We start from the raw sequence: 17,288 nt of genomic DNA, 5'->3' as shown, positions 1-17,288 counted from the left end.
ACAGAAAGGGACTTTGTTGTGTTGTTTTTTCAGAGAAGCTGTAGGCTTTTAGGCAAATTAATTTTGATGCAATAGAGCTGCGGTTAGGTAATTTTTGTGGTCGTTCCCCTTGGCTCTAGAGGTCTGCAGAAAAGGTTTCCAATCTTTTTCATGGTGCCCAACCAACCACAACAGTACACTTCTAAGCCCACCACCCAGGACTTCCAGGTCACCTGGAAAACCCTAGGGTGCAAGGCAGAGGACATCCGCACAGGAATATATACCTTTATTTTGCATGCCTTACATCGCATGCCTTTACAACGTGGTTGTTACAACACAAACTTTTACATCACAAGTCATTTCAACGACTTGCTGTAGGGGGAGCGCTTGCCTTAGGAATAGTATAATTTACTATTTCTACTCCAGTTTGTGCAACAGCAGGAAATGGTGGGATTGTTAATCCAAAACCAGTGCACGCCCTACAGCAAGTCGTTGAAATGACTTGCAATGTATTGGTTCACGTTGTACCAACGTGGTCGTTGTTACAACCACGTTGTAAAGGCATGCGATGTTAGGCATGCAGTGTTATGGCTGTTTCCCTCAGCACAGTCCAGTCTATGTTCCAGTTTCCACTGGTCAGCTGAGAATTGTAAGGAAAAGTCTCTTGCAGATTTGTGTGTCCATATACCCAAACAGACCCTTGCAGTGCACTTCTTTGTCCTGCGCGAAGAAACAGTGGTCCAGATTTAAAAAAATATTTTGTAGTACATAAAGTAGTACTACAAGAGTACACTTACTTACTACAAAATGTAATTCACAAATCTATGGGTGTAATTGTAAACCACTACCTATCCTAGCTTTTCTATGGGGATATTATCACAAATGTAAGTGTATTACTAAGCAATAAATGTGAGAGGGATAAGGGTGAGTGGCTGGAAAAAGGAGAACAATTATTACTAAATGGAAGGGGTTTTAGGAGGAGTAAGGAGGGGGTTAAAGAAGGGATAGGGGAGGTGTAAGCTCATTGCTACTCATAAAAGGCACTTCTAAAGTTACTATGGCCTTAAAGGACCCAAAACAGAAGTAAATTTACTCCAGCTCAGACCTGGAGTAAGTCTAGTGCCACACATGGCCATCCACTATTACTGCAACAACTTCTTATCCGGTAGACAATAATGGAGACAGAGACTCAAAAAAGACCTTTTTAGGAAATAACGATTAAATAAAGTAATTTATTTTGACTTTGAAAAAAAATATAGAAATATCATTTAAAGTTAAAAAATATATCAAAATAACAATAAGTATTTTATGGTAACATTTTTATCTTTTTTAATTTTAAGATAAATATAATTATTTTTTTGATAATTAAATTATTAGTATATATAACTTTTGGGATTTTAATGAATAATTATGAATGATCCAAAGACACACAAATTATGGATGGCATGCGGAACAAATCAAACATGCACCTCCAGTCAAGAGGTCTGGGTTAAATCGATTACTTTTTTGCTCACCATGCCACCTCAGTTTAGAACCAGCCATAAGCAAATCGGTCTTGACCCTGATCCCCATGGGAACAGTCCAGCCCGCACTGCAGGCCAAGTCCTCCCAGGATCATAAACAATAATCCTGGGACCGGTTTCAGGGTATTACCCCTCATCAGCCAGGCTATCTTGAATCCAGTGGCATAGTGAGCCCAGGACCCACATTGGGCATACCCGGTGCACTTAGGGCGAGAAAGCAAAAGGCCCACAAATAATGGAGAGAATGCCGAACAAATCATACATTCACCCCCAGTCAAGAGATCTGGATTAAATCCATTGTTTTTTTGCTCACCATGCTACCCCAATGTAGAAACAGCCATACGCAAATCAGTCTTGACCCTCCTCCCCTTGGGAACAGATCAACCCCCCCTGCCAAGCCAGGTCCTCCCTGGACCATAAACAAGCATCTTGGGACAGGTTTCGGGGTATCACCTCTCATCAGCCAGGCTAGCTTGAATCCAGAGACACACTGAGCCTGGGACCCACGTCTGGACATATCGAGAGCACTTAGGGCGAGAAAGCAAAAAACACACAAATGATGGGCAGAATGCGAAACAAAATCAAACATTCATCACAAGTCAAGAGATCTGGGTTAAATCCATTGTTCTTTTGCTCAACATGCCACCACAATTTAGACCCAGCCATATGCAAATCAGTCTTGACCCTGCTCCCCATGGAACAATCCAGCCTAAACTGCCAAGCCACGTCCTCCCTGGACAAGAAACAAGCATCCTGGGACTGGTTTTGGGGTATCACCCCCTCATTAGCCAGGCTAGCTTGAATCGAGTGGCACAGTGAGCCAGGGACCAACGTCTGGGCATACCCGGTGCAGAAAGCAATAGATACACAAATGATATTAAATATCAACAATTTCTTTCTAGCAGGATTATTTTAGGTACATCTTTAAAAAAACAATTAACTTTATTTAAAGTAGTTAATTTAATTCAAAATTAAGAGACTTAGAGCCAGATGTAGGTAATCCCAGATTACCAATTCTTAAAAACTGAATCATACCAAATCGGTATTTAAGAACTGGCAATCGGGATGTAGGTAATTTTACCGATTTAATTACCGAATCGGTATGATTCTGTAATTACTGAATCGGTATTTACTGATTCGGTAATTACCATTCATTCTATGGGCCTGGAGGCCCATAGGAATGAATGTCAATTACCGAATCGGTAAATACTGATTCAGTAATTGGGGGAAACATAGAAGGGTGGCAGGGTGTCACTTTGACACCCTGTTGCACCCCTCAATTGTGCATGGGTGCACATGTTGCAACTGCAACATGGCACTGTTTTAAAAGCATAAAAAATGCTTTTTAAAGGGTTTTCATGATTTACCACCAACTTCTAGTTGGTGGTAAATAACGAATTCTTAAACCCCAGTAGCACTGATTACACTGCTACCTACATGTCAAGATACAGATTCGGTAATTTTACCGATTCGGTATTTTACTGAATCGGTAAGATTACCGAATCGGTAAAATTACCGAATCTGTATCTTGACATGCCCCTACATCCCAATCTCCAAATACCTGTCGGTAACGTCGAAATCGGCCGTTACCGACCGGTATTTGCCTTCCTACATCTGGCCCTTAGGATGTTGTATTTTTTATTTTGCTCTACATTTAAAATTAATTTAAACATTTTATTAAAATGACTGTACATCAATAGTTACATACACATATTTTTAGATTTTTAAGTGTAATAAATGTTTACATTTTCATTGTACTTTCCAAAGGGAGACCTCCGCCCCAGTGATTGGAAACTCTGTCTATATGTGAAAAGTTACTCGTGGCAACTTCACACTATTAACTATATGTAATTTTTTATTTAATTAACTTAATTTCTGGAGTCATCTGCATAGTTCTAATAATGTAATTTAATGACTTTAGGAGTGCTATCAAGAGATGCAAATAAATGATGAAAAACCAAGGTGATAAAGCTATCAATTGAGGAACCCAACAAGTGGATGAACTCCATGTAGCTATAAAGGTACCCATTCAAATAGCCAGAGATTTATCTGAAACAAATGCATCAAACCATATTCGTGTGGTACTACACCTGCAATACTCAGCTAGTCTCAGGTGTACAGTAAAGTGATTGACAACATATAAGGATGCAGAAAATCCAGCTGAGCCAAGCCTTCATTGTCCTCATCATTTGCGACGAGGTGTTGGCCGTTTATGCTGGCTGTAGAAATGAATTCCATTCAGTGCCACAGTCTTTATTATAGGTTTGAACTCTAAAGTCACTGCCTGTTCCAATATCTTGGGTTGAGGCGGCAAGTTCGTAAAAATCTGTAACTAGAGCGGTATCAAGGGTCACCTTGTGTTTTTTCAGAAGGAAGGTAACCAGGGCAAACTGCAATTCTGTAGGAATTTTATCAGCCTCTAAAGATTGCTTGATGATCGTGGCTATACATCTGGAAATAGAAGAGTGATGGAAAATAATTTCGTTAAAAATCATAGCTGAGTAGTAATCTAGAGGATTTAGGTTTCAAAATCGTAGACGTCATCTCTAGTCTTGATAACCGATTTAAATGAGTAAAAGAGAACTTAACATTAATGGCAATCGAGAGAAGCATAACTGTACCACAGTCTTTTTCCGTCAAGTGCAGTTCACTTGAATACTGTTCATCTGAGAGGAAAAGTAATTGTACATGTCCTTACAAACGTTCTATAGCTGAGCAACACAACTCTTGAAAATGTTTCCAAAACTTTATTCTGAGGACAGGTGGTATTAGGCAAAATATTATTTAATAAAAAGGCTGTTTTCTGACTTACTATAAGCCTTTTTAGAGATCTAGCTTGTGTCAGAAAGTGAGAATGTTTTTCAGGTTTCCACCCACATATATAATCCTGTAGTCTCACTGGACTGATCGTTGACCGCTATGCATCATCCTCAAGTATTGTGTAGGAGACTGTAAGATTCCCTGGCTTGGGGTAGTAAATTGACTAACTGTGCACTTTGCCAGAAGGTTAAGGGTATTATCTAAAATTGAGCAATATTTGCTGCTAAAGAGACAAAACATATCAGTTGCATTTCAAATATATTTGGAAAGGGGCGACCACTCGGTCCCCCCGAACGTATGGTTGGGTGCCCCGATCCCCCCGGGAAACCATTTTGGGCGGGGGGCGTGGCTCGGCTGGTATGCCCGAAGCGGCGTAGCCGGGGTGTGCCTTTTCCCGCCCAAGAGGGGTTGTCCTAGACACCTATACCGAAGACCACGCCCAGTAGGCATGCCGGAGGAGGGTAAACGCCCTCCAGCAGAAGAATAAATAGAGCGGGAATCCGAAGAAGCGTCCTCTTGTTCCTGTGCTCTGAAGGCTGCACCCACTCGTTGCTCGTGAGCCCTCGACGGAACAAGCAGCAATTTTGAGAACTTGTAATCTTGTTGTTTCTCTTTCAGTTACTTGGAGTTCGAAGAGTCCGGAACCTCGTCGATCGGCTAGGAGCAGAATACTCGACATATTGGCCGGCAAGAAAGCGGGAAAGAGTTCCGAGACGGACAAGGTGTTACGCCTATTGTCGAACCGGATGGCTTGCATGGACCGAAAACTCGGACAAGTCCAATCGATCGGTAGAAGTTTGACGGAGGTCAAAAAACAGCTGGCTGCACTGAGAAACTCGGGTCACCCTAAGAAGGTAATAGGCCCGGCCTTGCCGGGAGTCGTCCCTGAGGGTAGAGGGAAACGGGTCAAGAAAAGGGCAGTTTCGGGGGAGGTCCCGGTCCCAGAGGTACCCCCAGTCGCCCCCCTTATGCCGATAGACAACCCGGTACCAAATCCTGATATGGGGCAGCCGATCCCGGTTGTAATTACTCCCGATAAGGATCAGGATATGCCTCCCAAATTGGCCATCCAGTTGGCAGCGTGGCTCAAGAAGAAAGCAGGGGGGTCAGTGGCCCCTGGAGATCCGGCCGAGGAGGCCAGACTACTAATCGAGCAATTGCGGCAGTCGAGAGATGTCGCAAAGGCGAATGTTCCTCTTGTTTCCCCACAGGTAGCACCGGTAGGACCTGCAGTTGGTCACGAGAAAACGGCGGGAACAACGGCCGAACCGGGTAAGCTCGCATTGCCAATGGCGGGGGAGGGTTCATTACCCTCGAGGCGGGCGAAGGTGGCACAGCACATCCCTTTGGCCACGAAAGAGTTAATATGGGGGGACAAATATGTTAACATGTTTTCCTTATTAACTGACCATCGCGAGATGGAATATGCTAAAACCCAGAAGGATTTGTGCCACCCGAGCGTCTGGCGCGCCAAGATGGCGGAATTCAGGGTGGATGAGACAGTAACGAATTGGGTTAAGGCCTTTTCTATATTTACTGCAGTTATGGGGGAACGTAAACCGGAGGTGATGACTGAGTTGACTTGCTATCAAAATCGTATTATGGATTTTTATTCTATGTATGAGGGGGAGGAATGGAAAGGTTATGACATGAAATTCCGGAAAGCGAAAGAATATGATGCTACTTTGACTTGGGATTGCCTGGACTCGGTGTCATGGCACAAGCAGCTCCTGCCAGGGGCGGCAGGTACGTCCTCGCCAGGCGGGAGTGGGTCGGGGGTCGTCCGCCAAAAGCCCGCGGGGCCCTTTCGAGCGGGCGCCGGTGGAGATTACCAGCTTAAGACCGGCGGGAATGGCAGCAAGCGGGGGGTCTGTTAGGGCTTCAATCGATGCAACTGTAACAGACCGCAGGGAACATGTAGGTTCAAGCATGTATGTGCGGGCTGTGGGAACTCCTCACACCCGGAGAGTTCATGTAAATCTAAGAATAGCGGGACGGGAGGAAAAGGAGGCTCTAAGCAGGAGTGAGGTAGAACGTTGTGACCGATTGCCTACACCCGTTGATCTCATGGCTATGACTCCTTGGTTGAACAGATACCCTGATCATGTATCCGCTGGGGTGTTTAGGAACGGATTCTCACATGGCTTCCACATCCCGGCGGGGGATTTTCGGGGGGACTCCTCCTGTAAAAACCAGTTATCGGTACAGCACAACCCAAGCGTGGCAGAGAAGAAAATAGCAAAAGAAGTCAGCTTAGGGCGAGTGGCAGGGCCTTTCCATCGCCCGCCGGTGGCGGAGTTCATCTGTTCCCCGTTAGGGGTTGTCCCGAAGAAAGACCCTGGGGAGTTTAGACTTATTCATAACCTGTCTGCTCCTAGGGGTTCCTCGGTGAACGAGGCCATTGACCCAGGAGTCTGTTCGGTACGGTACGCATCGTTCGATGATGCCGCTGCTGTGTTAAATCGCCTGGGCCCCGGGGCGCTGATGGCGAAATCAGATATCGAATCGGTGTTCCGGTTGCTCCCGGTACACCCACAGGATCAGCGCTTGCTAGGTTTTGCATTTCAAGGGAGTTATTACATGGATAAATGCATGTCTATGGGTTGTTCCATTTCTTGTGCCTATTTTGAAATGTTCAGTTGTTTTTTAGAGTGGGCATTCACCGAGGCCACAGGGCATAGGCATGTTATGCACTATCTTGATGACTTCCTGTTCTTGGGAGCAGCCGGCGATACGAGATGTGCGCAGGCGCTACACGACTTTTGCATTGTCATGAGGGAGTTTGGAGTCCCATTGGCACCAGGTAAGACGGTTGGACCATCTACTTCACTAGAGTTTCTGGGAATTGAGCTCGATTCTGTGGAGGGATGTTTCCGTTTACCGATGGAAAAGGTGGCCAAGTCTAGGGCTTCCTTGACGCAATGCCTGCGCAAGGAGAAAGTGACCCTGCACCAGTTACAGCAAACAGTGGGTCAGCTTAACTTTGCTTTGAGGGTAATACCAATGGCCCGCCCCTTCTCACGCTCTATTGCACAAGCTATGGTCGGTCTCAAAGAGGGGCACCACCGTACGAGACTGTCGGCAGAGGTTCGCCAGGATATGCGCATTTGGTTGGCATTTCTGACGGACTTCAACGGTCGAGTCGTGTGGAACAAGCCGCCAGCATCTTCAGATGAACTAGGTCTGTGGACTGACTCAGCGGGGAGCGTGGGATTTGGCGCCATCTTAGGTAATCGATGGTCGGCGCAAACATGGCCGGCCTGGTGGCACTCCAGCGGTCTCACAGGTAACATTGGGTTCTTGGAGTTATTCCCCATTTTGGTTGCTCTGATGGCATGGCCTGACGACTTCAGGGACCGCTCAGTGGTGTTTTGGTCTGATAATATGACTGTGGTCGAATGCATTAACCAACAGGCAGCACGCTGCAAATGGATCTTGAGATTGTTGAAAGAAATTGTACTACTTTGCATGAGATTGAATTTACAGTTCAGGGCGAAACATGTGCCAGGCGGACTGAATCATGCAGCTGATGCACTCTCTCGTTCACATATGCAGGCGTTCAGGGGTTATCTACCTACAGCGGACCTAGTGGCGGCACCATTCCCCGAAGCACTATGGCTAATCGGTGCCCCGGATTACAAGACCTCGTGGCAGCAAGCTTAGCCCCCAGGACAAGGAAGGCATACGAAGGAGCGTTTCGTTCCTATTGCACATTTTTGGGTCCAACAGGGAGTCAGAGCTGGGGTCAGGAGGAATCCTTCCTGGGGTTCCTGGTAGCGCTGCACAGAGAAGGCCGATCAGCGGCAACGGCCAGTAGGCATAGGGCGGCCATTTCATTCATGGCGCAGGTGCATGGCATAAAAGACCCGACGGGTTCCGTTTTGGTTGAGAAAGCCCTTCGCGGCTGGCAGCGCCTCGAGGGTCGCAAGCAAGATGTGAGACGCCCGATTGGCTTACACAGGTTGTCTCTACTTGTAGCGAAACTAGACGAGACGTGCTCCTCCCATTTCGAAGCAAGTCTGTTCTGGGCAGCTTTCGCATTAGCCTTCCATGGGGCTATGCGGGTGAGCGAACTGGTGGCAAGGAATAAGAAAGACGTTGAGGGAGGCTTGTGCAGGGGTCATGTCCAAATTAGGGGTGATTCGATGGTGGTCTTGATAGCCAGGTCCAAGACCGACCAGGGGGCTATGGGGAATAGTGTTGTTATGCAGCGCGCGCAAGGGTCCCCCACGTGCCCAATAAAGTGTATAGAAGAATACTTGGCACTAAGGGCGGCTACATGGGGGGGGAGTTTGCTGAGGCACAAGGATGGCACCCCACTGACGAGGTTTCAGTTCCAGAGGGTGGTAGCACTGACAATCGCTGCTGCGGGCATGGACCCGTGCGATTTTGGGACCCACTCCTTCAGGATAGGGGCTGCTACTGAGGCTACAGCCAGGGGTCAGAGTGCAGAGGAAGTGAAACAGTTGGGACGATGGTCCTCGAATTGCTTCAAAAGGTATGTGCGATTGCACATGTTGTAAAGATCAATTGACATGCACTCACGCTTCTTGTCTTTTGTTTGAATTACAGTTTCGCGAGCCTGTCACGGGGGGCGGAATTTGCAGTCGACCCAGCACCAGGAGACCAGCGGTCAAGGATCACAGTCTGGAGAGAGAGTGGTATGGGTCGTGGGCCACTCATATGTGAGGCGCGCCGGGGACGTATTCAAAGCAGGTGACATGACTCACGCAGCTGGGGAATACGGGTACAGAGTGGCCTTCCATGGGAAGGGCGGGCTCTGTTTTGACCAATTCGAATCATTTGTTGAGGGTCTCCTAGGGCGGAAAAGGTCACCGCCATCTGTAGTCATAGTACACCTGGGGGGCAATGACTTGGTGACACTGGGTAGACGAGTATTGTTCGAACAAATTTTGTCTGCTGTTAGCTGGTTGGCTAAAAGAATCCCGGGGTGCACGATTGCCTGGTCCCACATGATTCCCAGGAAGGTATGGCGGGGGGGCCTTTCAGTGTCAGCACTGAACCATTCGGTGAAAAGGGTTAATAATAAGATTGGTAAATTGTTTCGCTCTTCGCAGTTGCATAGCATTCCTCACGGGTGTATTCGGGGTGATCTCATGTATCTGAATGATGGGGTTCACCTGTCCAGGGAGGGGAATGATTTACTCATAGGAGACTTCATAGCATGGCTAAGGGGTTTGAGGAAGCATGACCTTTAGGAGGAGTTGGGGGGGGGGCGGATAGTCGGTCAACTATCCGGCCTGTGGCGGTAAGGTCATGATCGGTGAGCAGTAATTTCAAGGTCCCTAGAGGGGGGCGCCACCCACAATGGATGGGAGCGCCCGAGGGGAGGCGGCCATTGGCCCCTCCCACGGGGAGGCGGCACCCACTAAGGATGGGTCGCCTAGGGGGAGACGGCCATAGGCCCCTCCCAGGGGGGGGGGTGGCTAGATGCCCCTCCTACTAATTTCCCGGGGGCCGGATATCCGCGACGGCGGATAGAGAGTGTGGGGATGGGGGGGAGTCCACGCTGTCCTTCCTACAGATACCTCACACGGGAACTCGGACGACCTTTAAGATGGCGTTGAGTGGAAAGGGGGCCCCCACCACGACAAGGGAAGTTACAGTTGGCAACGAGGGTAGAGTCCTCTGCGCATGCGCCACTCACACTGTGAGGGCGTGAGTTTTGGTAGTAGGGATCTGACACCGGTTAAGACCTTGCCGTTGGCCCTTAATGCTAGGATGTAAAATTTTAATTTAGAATGTTTGCATTCGCAGGATGTTAGACTCGGCTAGGAAACCTTTGTATTAGAGATCTGTTAAGGTTAGCCAAAGAACATGTCTTCATCGAAATGTAAATGTAAAATTGTACATAATTATGAAACTTTTATTTAATGTTTTAAATTTTGTTTCATATTTTAATAAATACGGCCGGGAGGGTGACTCCCTCCCGCCTTCCAAAAGTTCAAACTTGTGTCCGACTTCTCCCATCCTTGGGGATTGTGTTGAGAGGGGGTGGCGGGTATCCCGGCCATATGGAAAGGGGCGACCACTCGGTCCCCCCGAACGTATGGTTGGGTGCCCCGATCCCCCCGGGAAACCATTTTGGGCGGATGGCGTGGCTCGGCTGGTATGGCCGAAGCGGCGTAGCCGGGGCGCGCCTTTTCCCACCCAAGAGGGGTTGTCCTAGACACCTACACCGAAGACCACGCCCAGTAGGCGTACCGGAGGAGGGTACACGCCCTCCCGCAGAAGAATAAATAGAGCGGGAATCCGAAGAAGCGTCCTCTTGTTCCTGTGCTCTGAAGGCTGCACCCACTCGGCGCTCGTGAGCCCTCGACGGAACAAGCAGCAATTTTGACCCACCCACTAGCCCCTTATGGCAATGTTTGTTTTAAATAAAGTTTTGCTGAGTAGGCCCTTGTTTTTCCTTTGTAGAAAAGTAAAGGAATGTTTATGATAAGGATGTGACTTCTGCCTGTAGGATAATGTTTTCTTGGTAGGAGTGAGCAGTCGATGACGCATCGAGGAAATGTCAGAATTTTTCCCTTTAGTAGGTAAAAAACTGTCGTATTTATTTTGGTCGGGCGGTAAGGTCATGATCGGTGAGCAGTAATTTCAAGGTCCCTAGAGGGGGGCGCCACCCACAATGGATGGGAGCGCCCGAGGGGAGGCGGCCATTGGCCCCTCCCACGGGGAGGCGGCACCCACTAAGGATGGGTCGCCTAGGGGGAGACGGCCATAGGCCCCTCCCAGGGGGGGAGGCGGCTAGATGCCCCTCCTACTAATTTCCCGGGGGCCGGATATCCGCGACGGCGGATAGAGAGTGTGGGGATGGGGGGGAGTCCACGCTGTCCTTCCTACAGATACCTCACACGGGAACTCGGACGACCTTTAAGATGGCGTTGAGTGGAAAGGGGGCCCCCACCACGACAAGGGAAGTTACAGTTGGCAACGAGGGTAGAGTCCTCTGCGCATGCGCCACTCACACTGTGAGGGCGAGAGTTTTGGTAGTAGGGATCTGACACCGGTTAAGACCTTGCCGTTGGCCCTTAATGCTAGGATGTAAAATTTTAATTTAGAATGTTTGCATTTGCAGGATGTTAGACTCGGCTAGGAAACCTTTGTATTAGAGATCTGTTAAGGTTAGCCAAAGAACATGTCTTCATCGAAATGTAAATGTAAAATTGTACATAATTATGAAACTTTTATTTAATGTTTTAAATTTTGTTTCATATTTTAATAAATACGGCCGGGAGGGTGACTCCCTCCCGCCTTCCAAAAGTTCAAACTTGTGTCCGACTTCTCCCATCCTTGGGGATTGTGTTGAGAGGGGGTGGCGGGTATCCCGGCCATATGTGTACTCTACCAATACTAGCCCTTTTTCAGCTAACTTAGAACTCATCATCTATCCTCCAAGAAAGCAGATTCTCTCTCACTTGAGCTGTATACTCCATTTCTGCCCAAAACATTTCTGCCCATCTATTCCACCCCTATAAACATTACTCTATGTACATATATTTCAGTGTAAATCTATAGATATCCCATAGAACCAGTAGGCACTGCCCTCTATGCCCTAATTTCTTACAAAATTCTAAATATGGAACTTTTGGTATCAGTTCAAATATTTTTGTGTACCCTGCCTTTGTCTCCACAGGTACGGTTGTGCATTCTTGTTTTTCATTGAGCCCATGGAAGACTACTAAAATTGCACTCACATTCCACAGTATAAGGGCCCACATATTGGACAATTCTTAACGAAGAAGAAGGATTGTCATGTAGCTGATTCATGTGGTCGAATATCTCATGTCCTTCAATTCAGATGTTCTTTCTTTTTCTTGTGAGGAGTTCATAGACTGAGTCTTAAATTGATCTTGCCTTTTTTTCTGGGTAAACTTCATGCATCATTTACCATTTCTAACTGTAATTGGTTCCATTGACACGTGTCTTTTCTCAGCAGAACAAAATCCAACCTGGTGTAATGTACAGAAACACTATCTCAACCAGCCTTCAGCATGACAGAAAGCTGAAGAGGAAAAGGTGTCATTCATTTCAAGATGACTTTTCATGCTACTCTAGAGGCCTAGGTCTTCCAGGTTGCAATGTCCTCCTCTCTGTAGGTCGTTTTTTTATCAGTGTCCCCTTTTCTGACCTGGCTAAATGCCCTTATCTTTTGCAAGGAAGCAAGATGGCCTCCTTTGTTAATGTCTGGGATGTCTACTGTGGGCTGGGGCATCACTGGTAATCCACTCCTCATATACCTTATCTACCCAGAAGTTAGCAACTCTCACCATGCATTGCATATCACTCTAATTCTACACAGAAATAGCCTAACTCATGGATATAGCTTAGCCCCTCTTCTCAGTGTTTTAGATCCTTGTCAGAAGCTACTGGACAATCACCAGTGTTAACACCATTCCCAAACCCCTGCTTCATGCTCTTTGTTTCCTGGCTCCAGCCAAGTGAAGCACGTAGATTTCAAACATCACTGGTTAAAGGCATTATGTTTTTGTACAAATGTTAGCTCAGAAGCATCCTACTCTTCTTTGTGGGGGTTGGCTAGGCTTATTAAACTCAAAATGAGCTTTGATGGAGTTTGTGTTATGGCTGTAGTCATGGGTCATTCTATTATGTGTCCTGTCCCTCTTCCTTCCTTGGTCTCTTGTATAATGTTGCATTGAGCAGCACTCTCCAATTACTCAACTCTGGATTTTCCATTGGTTGAGTTGACTGCTCTACTTTGAGTTACCATTTTGTGCTGCTCAGGTTTCCTTGGAGGGGTGTTCAATTATATCAAACCAAAATTTCCATCATAAAACATGCAATGTGTTCTCAAGACCACAGTCCCTTCAGACACAAGAGTTAAGGAGCATTTTCATTGTTCCAACTCTTGCTTATTCTTAGGATGTTGTTACAATTCCATCTCTCTGCTTCTGGGTGGTGCTGTACATACACGAACTGCAGCCTTGAATTCTTCACTAGAAGTTATGATATGACCACTGTCTTTATGTCACTCCAATCTTGGACACCTTGAATAACTAATTTACGGATCCCACACTGCACTACCAAGTATTCACAAAGATCCAGAATCCACTATGCTAAGTTTTCAATGGGACTAATCCTGCAGCTCCTCAGCACTGGCTTCTCTCTCCCAAAACTTGTAAGAGATGGTAATTGAACACACCAGTGACTAGTCTTGTGATCCCACCCTCGGCTTCTTGTTGCCTGGAACTGCTTACAAGCAGCCGCTGCTTAAAGCTAATTTTTGTGCACTGATGTTTGAACCTCTAAGTACTGGAACTCCTGTTGCCTATTTTGCTGAACAATTCCCGCCTTTGTTCAGTCACAGCCCATGTCTGGCTCCAGTACAGTTTTCTATAGATTTTCACTGTCATGCTTTGCATTTTTCTTACTTCCTTTTCTGTCTTTTGCCTACAGTCATGTGCAGCCCCTGGACTGCTCCCTTTCTAAAGTGTTCCTAGTTTGTTCCTTCTATTCCTGCTATAATTTCCTTTGCCCATTCCTTTTGTTTCTATCCTAGCTCCGGTATCTGATTCTCAGTCTCCGAGATTTTGGCCTAGATGTAGGTAAATCTGATTTACCGACTCTAGAATACCGAATTTTACTGATTCGGTATTCTAGATTCGGTAAATCAGATGTAGGAAAAATTCGGTAATGTTTACCGAATCTGTATGATTCGGTAATTACAGAATCGGTATTTACCGATTCGGTAATTGCCATTGATTCCTATGGGCCTACAGGCCCATAGGAATCAATGTCAATTACCGAATCGGTAAATACCGATGCTGTAAAATTACTGATTTTGCAAGGGTGACAGGGTGTCACTTTGACACCCTGTTGCACCCCTGATTTTGCCTTGTGTGCTATGTGACACACATACATGCCCTTAGGGCATGTCTGTGTGCCACATGGCACAGGTGTACATGCACAGATGTGCATGTATACTGGAATTCGTTGTTTACCATGTAATAGTATTACATGGTAAATAACGAATCAGTAATGGCCTGTGGCACTGTTTTCAGTGCCACCTACATCTGTATTTACCGATTCGGTAAATTTACCGATTCGGTATTTTACAGAATCGGTAAATTTAGCGAATCGGTAAATATACCGATTCTGTAAATTAAGCCTACCTACATGTCAAATCCCAAATACCGGTCGGTAACGGCCGAAATCGGCTGTTACCGACCGGCAATTGGCGACCTACATTGGGCCCATAGCTCCTTGCATTGGTGCCCTTTCCTTGTCTTTCTCCCTGTGCAGTCTTTAGTTTCCTTGCGCACTCCAGTCACTTACTTTCTGCATTTCCTAGAATCGCTGTACTTGTCCTGTCTTGTTTGTTCCCCAGTTGTTCCTTGATTCCTTGTTTTAGTAAATGTCCCTTTGTCCTATTAGTCCCATGTTTGCATTCCATTTTCTGCTGCCTATCTGTGCTTGTTTACGTACAGCGTTGTACTCCTCCCGGGCTTTTAGTGGCTGGTAAATGTACTACTTTCTCCCCACCTGTGTGCAAGTCTATTTCCTTTGCACAGGGTTTCCTGGAGGAAATACCTGCTCCATCTTTTTGTCCAGCAATATATGTAGACTAAAGTGGCTTAACTGTGGCAGAGTGGTATTGATATTTTCAGAGGAATTTCCACTGGAACTGTGGAGGCTTGTCTAGTGTAAGTGAGTCCAGACACAGAATCACTTTTGCTGCCCCCTTTCTATGGAGTTTTCAGGGTGCTTATCTGTAGGAGTAATCTGCATCAGGATGTTGACTTTCTCTATTTCTGTGGGAAGTTCTGAGTTTACCTGTATACATCCCTAGTGGTAACCCAGTCTGTTTGTCTGTTATTGCTTACTTTCCCTGTTCGTGGACATTAGAGCTGCCTTTTCTTCTCTCTCCTGTTTCTCTTTCTTAGTTAGTTGTCCTCACTTTTTCCTGGTGCATGCCATTGGCCGCTACTCTGCACTGGCACACCCCAAATGCCCTGTCTTCCATAACAGACAGTTATGTTTGTTGTACAGACAGCTTATTTTTTGCTTTTCGAGCAGTCCAGTAAATATTGTTGTATGAAGTATTATATCCTTCTAAGTCTGTTGTCATTCCCCTTTATTTCCAAATAGCGCCTGACTGAATTGGTCCAATTGGTTGACTCCTTCCTCTTCTTCTAAAAGTAACATTTCTGCTTCTACCGCAAATAGAACTGAAAGAAACTCTCCTCAACCATTACATTCACTGTATGTAATTGACCGAACTCGAGCTGTCAGAAGAAGTGACATCTATAATTACAGTGACTTCCTGGGGCCACTCTGCCTACATCCAAGTGCCAATATTAATTTGAGTAGCACTCTCCTTTGGTTAATATTGAGTATGCATTTTCCTTGAGTATGCCATTAAGACATTTAAACGAAAAGCACTAATAAGCAATTTCAGTTAGTCACAGAAAAAAGAAAATAAAATCTAAAGAAAATGTTTGCTTATTACTAGATAATTGTGATCTCAGGAGCATGCCTTTTTACACAGAACAATTCAAGTCGCTCTTTCTAAAAAAATAAAATCATATGCAAATGGTATTTTCAGTATGGCAGTAGCTTCCATTTCTCATCACTCACCGACTGTTATTTGTAAGCAGCTCTGTTCCTTTGCTCCATGAGATTTTCGGTTTTGGAGCAGCTTTCGGTTTACATTCGATTATCACACGCCCTCCTTTCGCTGCTAAAATTCTTTTCTTCATAGGGTTTAGTTCAAAATTTGGGGGAAGTGCTATGAGGAAAAAAGAGAAATGGTAGTTATGTCTTAAGCCTTATAATGTCACTGTAATATACATCCTCGCCTGGCATATTGTATAAACTGAAAATAGTGGCTAAAGGGTACTCTCAACACAAATGAGGAAGAATGACGGCCTTCACTGCAGCTGGAGCTCTGAAAGAGCTCCTCTGGAAGTACACGCGTAGGCAGTGTTGAGGGAGTTTTATGGGGATCCTGTTTAGAGGCTTGTTGTGACGACTGACGCCAAGGATTGCAACACTGCCAGGGCCTATACCCAAGTAGGCACAGAGAAGGAGACAGACAGGTGCTGCAAGGGGTGCAAGCTGCAATGACTGATGCCTTACTGCAACATGCTCTCCACTGTCCAAGCATGGCACCCACATCCTCTTCTCAGTGGCTGAGTGTCTCTCCTGGGCATAGGTGAACCTCCGTAACAAGGTGGCCCCTAAATATTGAACCTCTTCGACTGCGCATTTTAGCTTCCTTGGCGTGACGTACGTGCATGCCGTGGGACACAAAGGTCGAAAGTGCAGGCCTGGGGCCTTATTTATGAAGGCCTTGCGCCACCGGTGCGTCACTTTTAAAATGGGAAAAAGTGACGCACCGGTGGCGCAAGGCCTTCAAAAATAAGGCCCCTGGTTTGCAGTTTTATGCAGCTCTCCCTTCTTGGCCCTCCCAGGACAGATTCATTTATAAAGAGATCGGCTCATTGATGATACCTGAGGAAAGGCTACACCGCGAACATGCAATTATGAAATCACAAAACTATCATTATTATGTAAACGCTGCTACAGATAGCAACAAAAAAGATTTTTCCGTTCCTAACAATGGCTTATGCAGAAGGCCAAACAATCACGCCTCGCACTAAACCATTTACCCCCTTAGAGAAATGTGCTTATATCTAAGTTTTAACGTATGTTGTAGTCGCTATAGCCTAGGCCCAAAGCCAGAATTTGGTGAGTGTCCTGACATATCAAATAACCTTGCCATATGACAATATTAGGTGTTAAACGTGCAGCCTTTGCCCATGCGTGTTACTTGCACATAAAAGACGTGGAAAAAGTGACATAAAACACAGTGATCTCCCACGACAGCCTGCAATTGGCACAATGAAGGAAAACAGTGGTGTCCAGCCACCGGATCCAGGCCACTGTGCTCACAAGGCAGGGACACAGAACAAAGATTTTAAA

The 17,288-nt window shown here is 46.1% G+C and overlaps 1 protein-coding gene across 4 annotated transcripts in view; it reads right to left on the bottom strand.

The window, feature by feature from the left end:
• Nucleotides 1–17,288, bottom strand: part of CNTN1 (contactin 1) — a 1,059,655-nt gene that overhangs the window by 382,404 nt on the left and 659,963 nt on the right. For all 4 annotated transcript variants that reach the window (XM_086919467.1, XM_086919469.1, XM_086919468.1 and 1 more), the window contains one exon: nt 15,942–16,092. In XM_086919467.1, the coding sequence (XP_086775593.1) occupies nt 15,942–16,092 (151 nt within the window). The remainder of the gene's footprint in view (nt 1–15,941; nt 16,093–17,288) is intronic.

This window comes from Lissotriton vulgaris, chromosome 1_1, assembly GCF_964263255.1.
Source record: "Lissotriton vulgaris chromosome 1_1, aLisVul1.2, whole genome shotgun sequence".
Classification (NCBI taxonomy): Eukaryota; Metazoa; Chordata; class Amphibia; order Caudata; family Salamandridae; genus Lissotriton; species Lissotriton vulgaris.
Note: the sequence above shows the minus strand (reverse complement) of the source record. Positions and strands in the feature narration are given on the sequence as shown.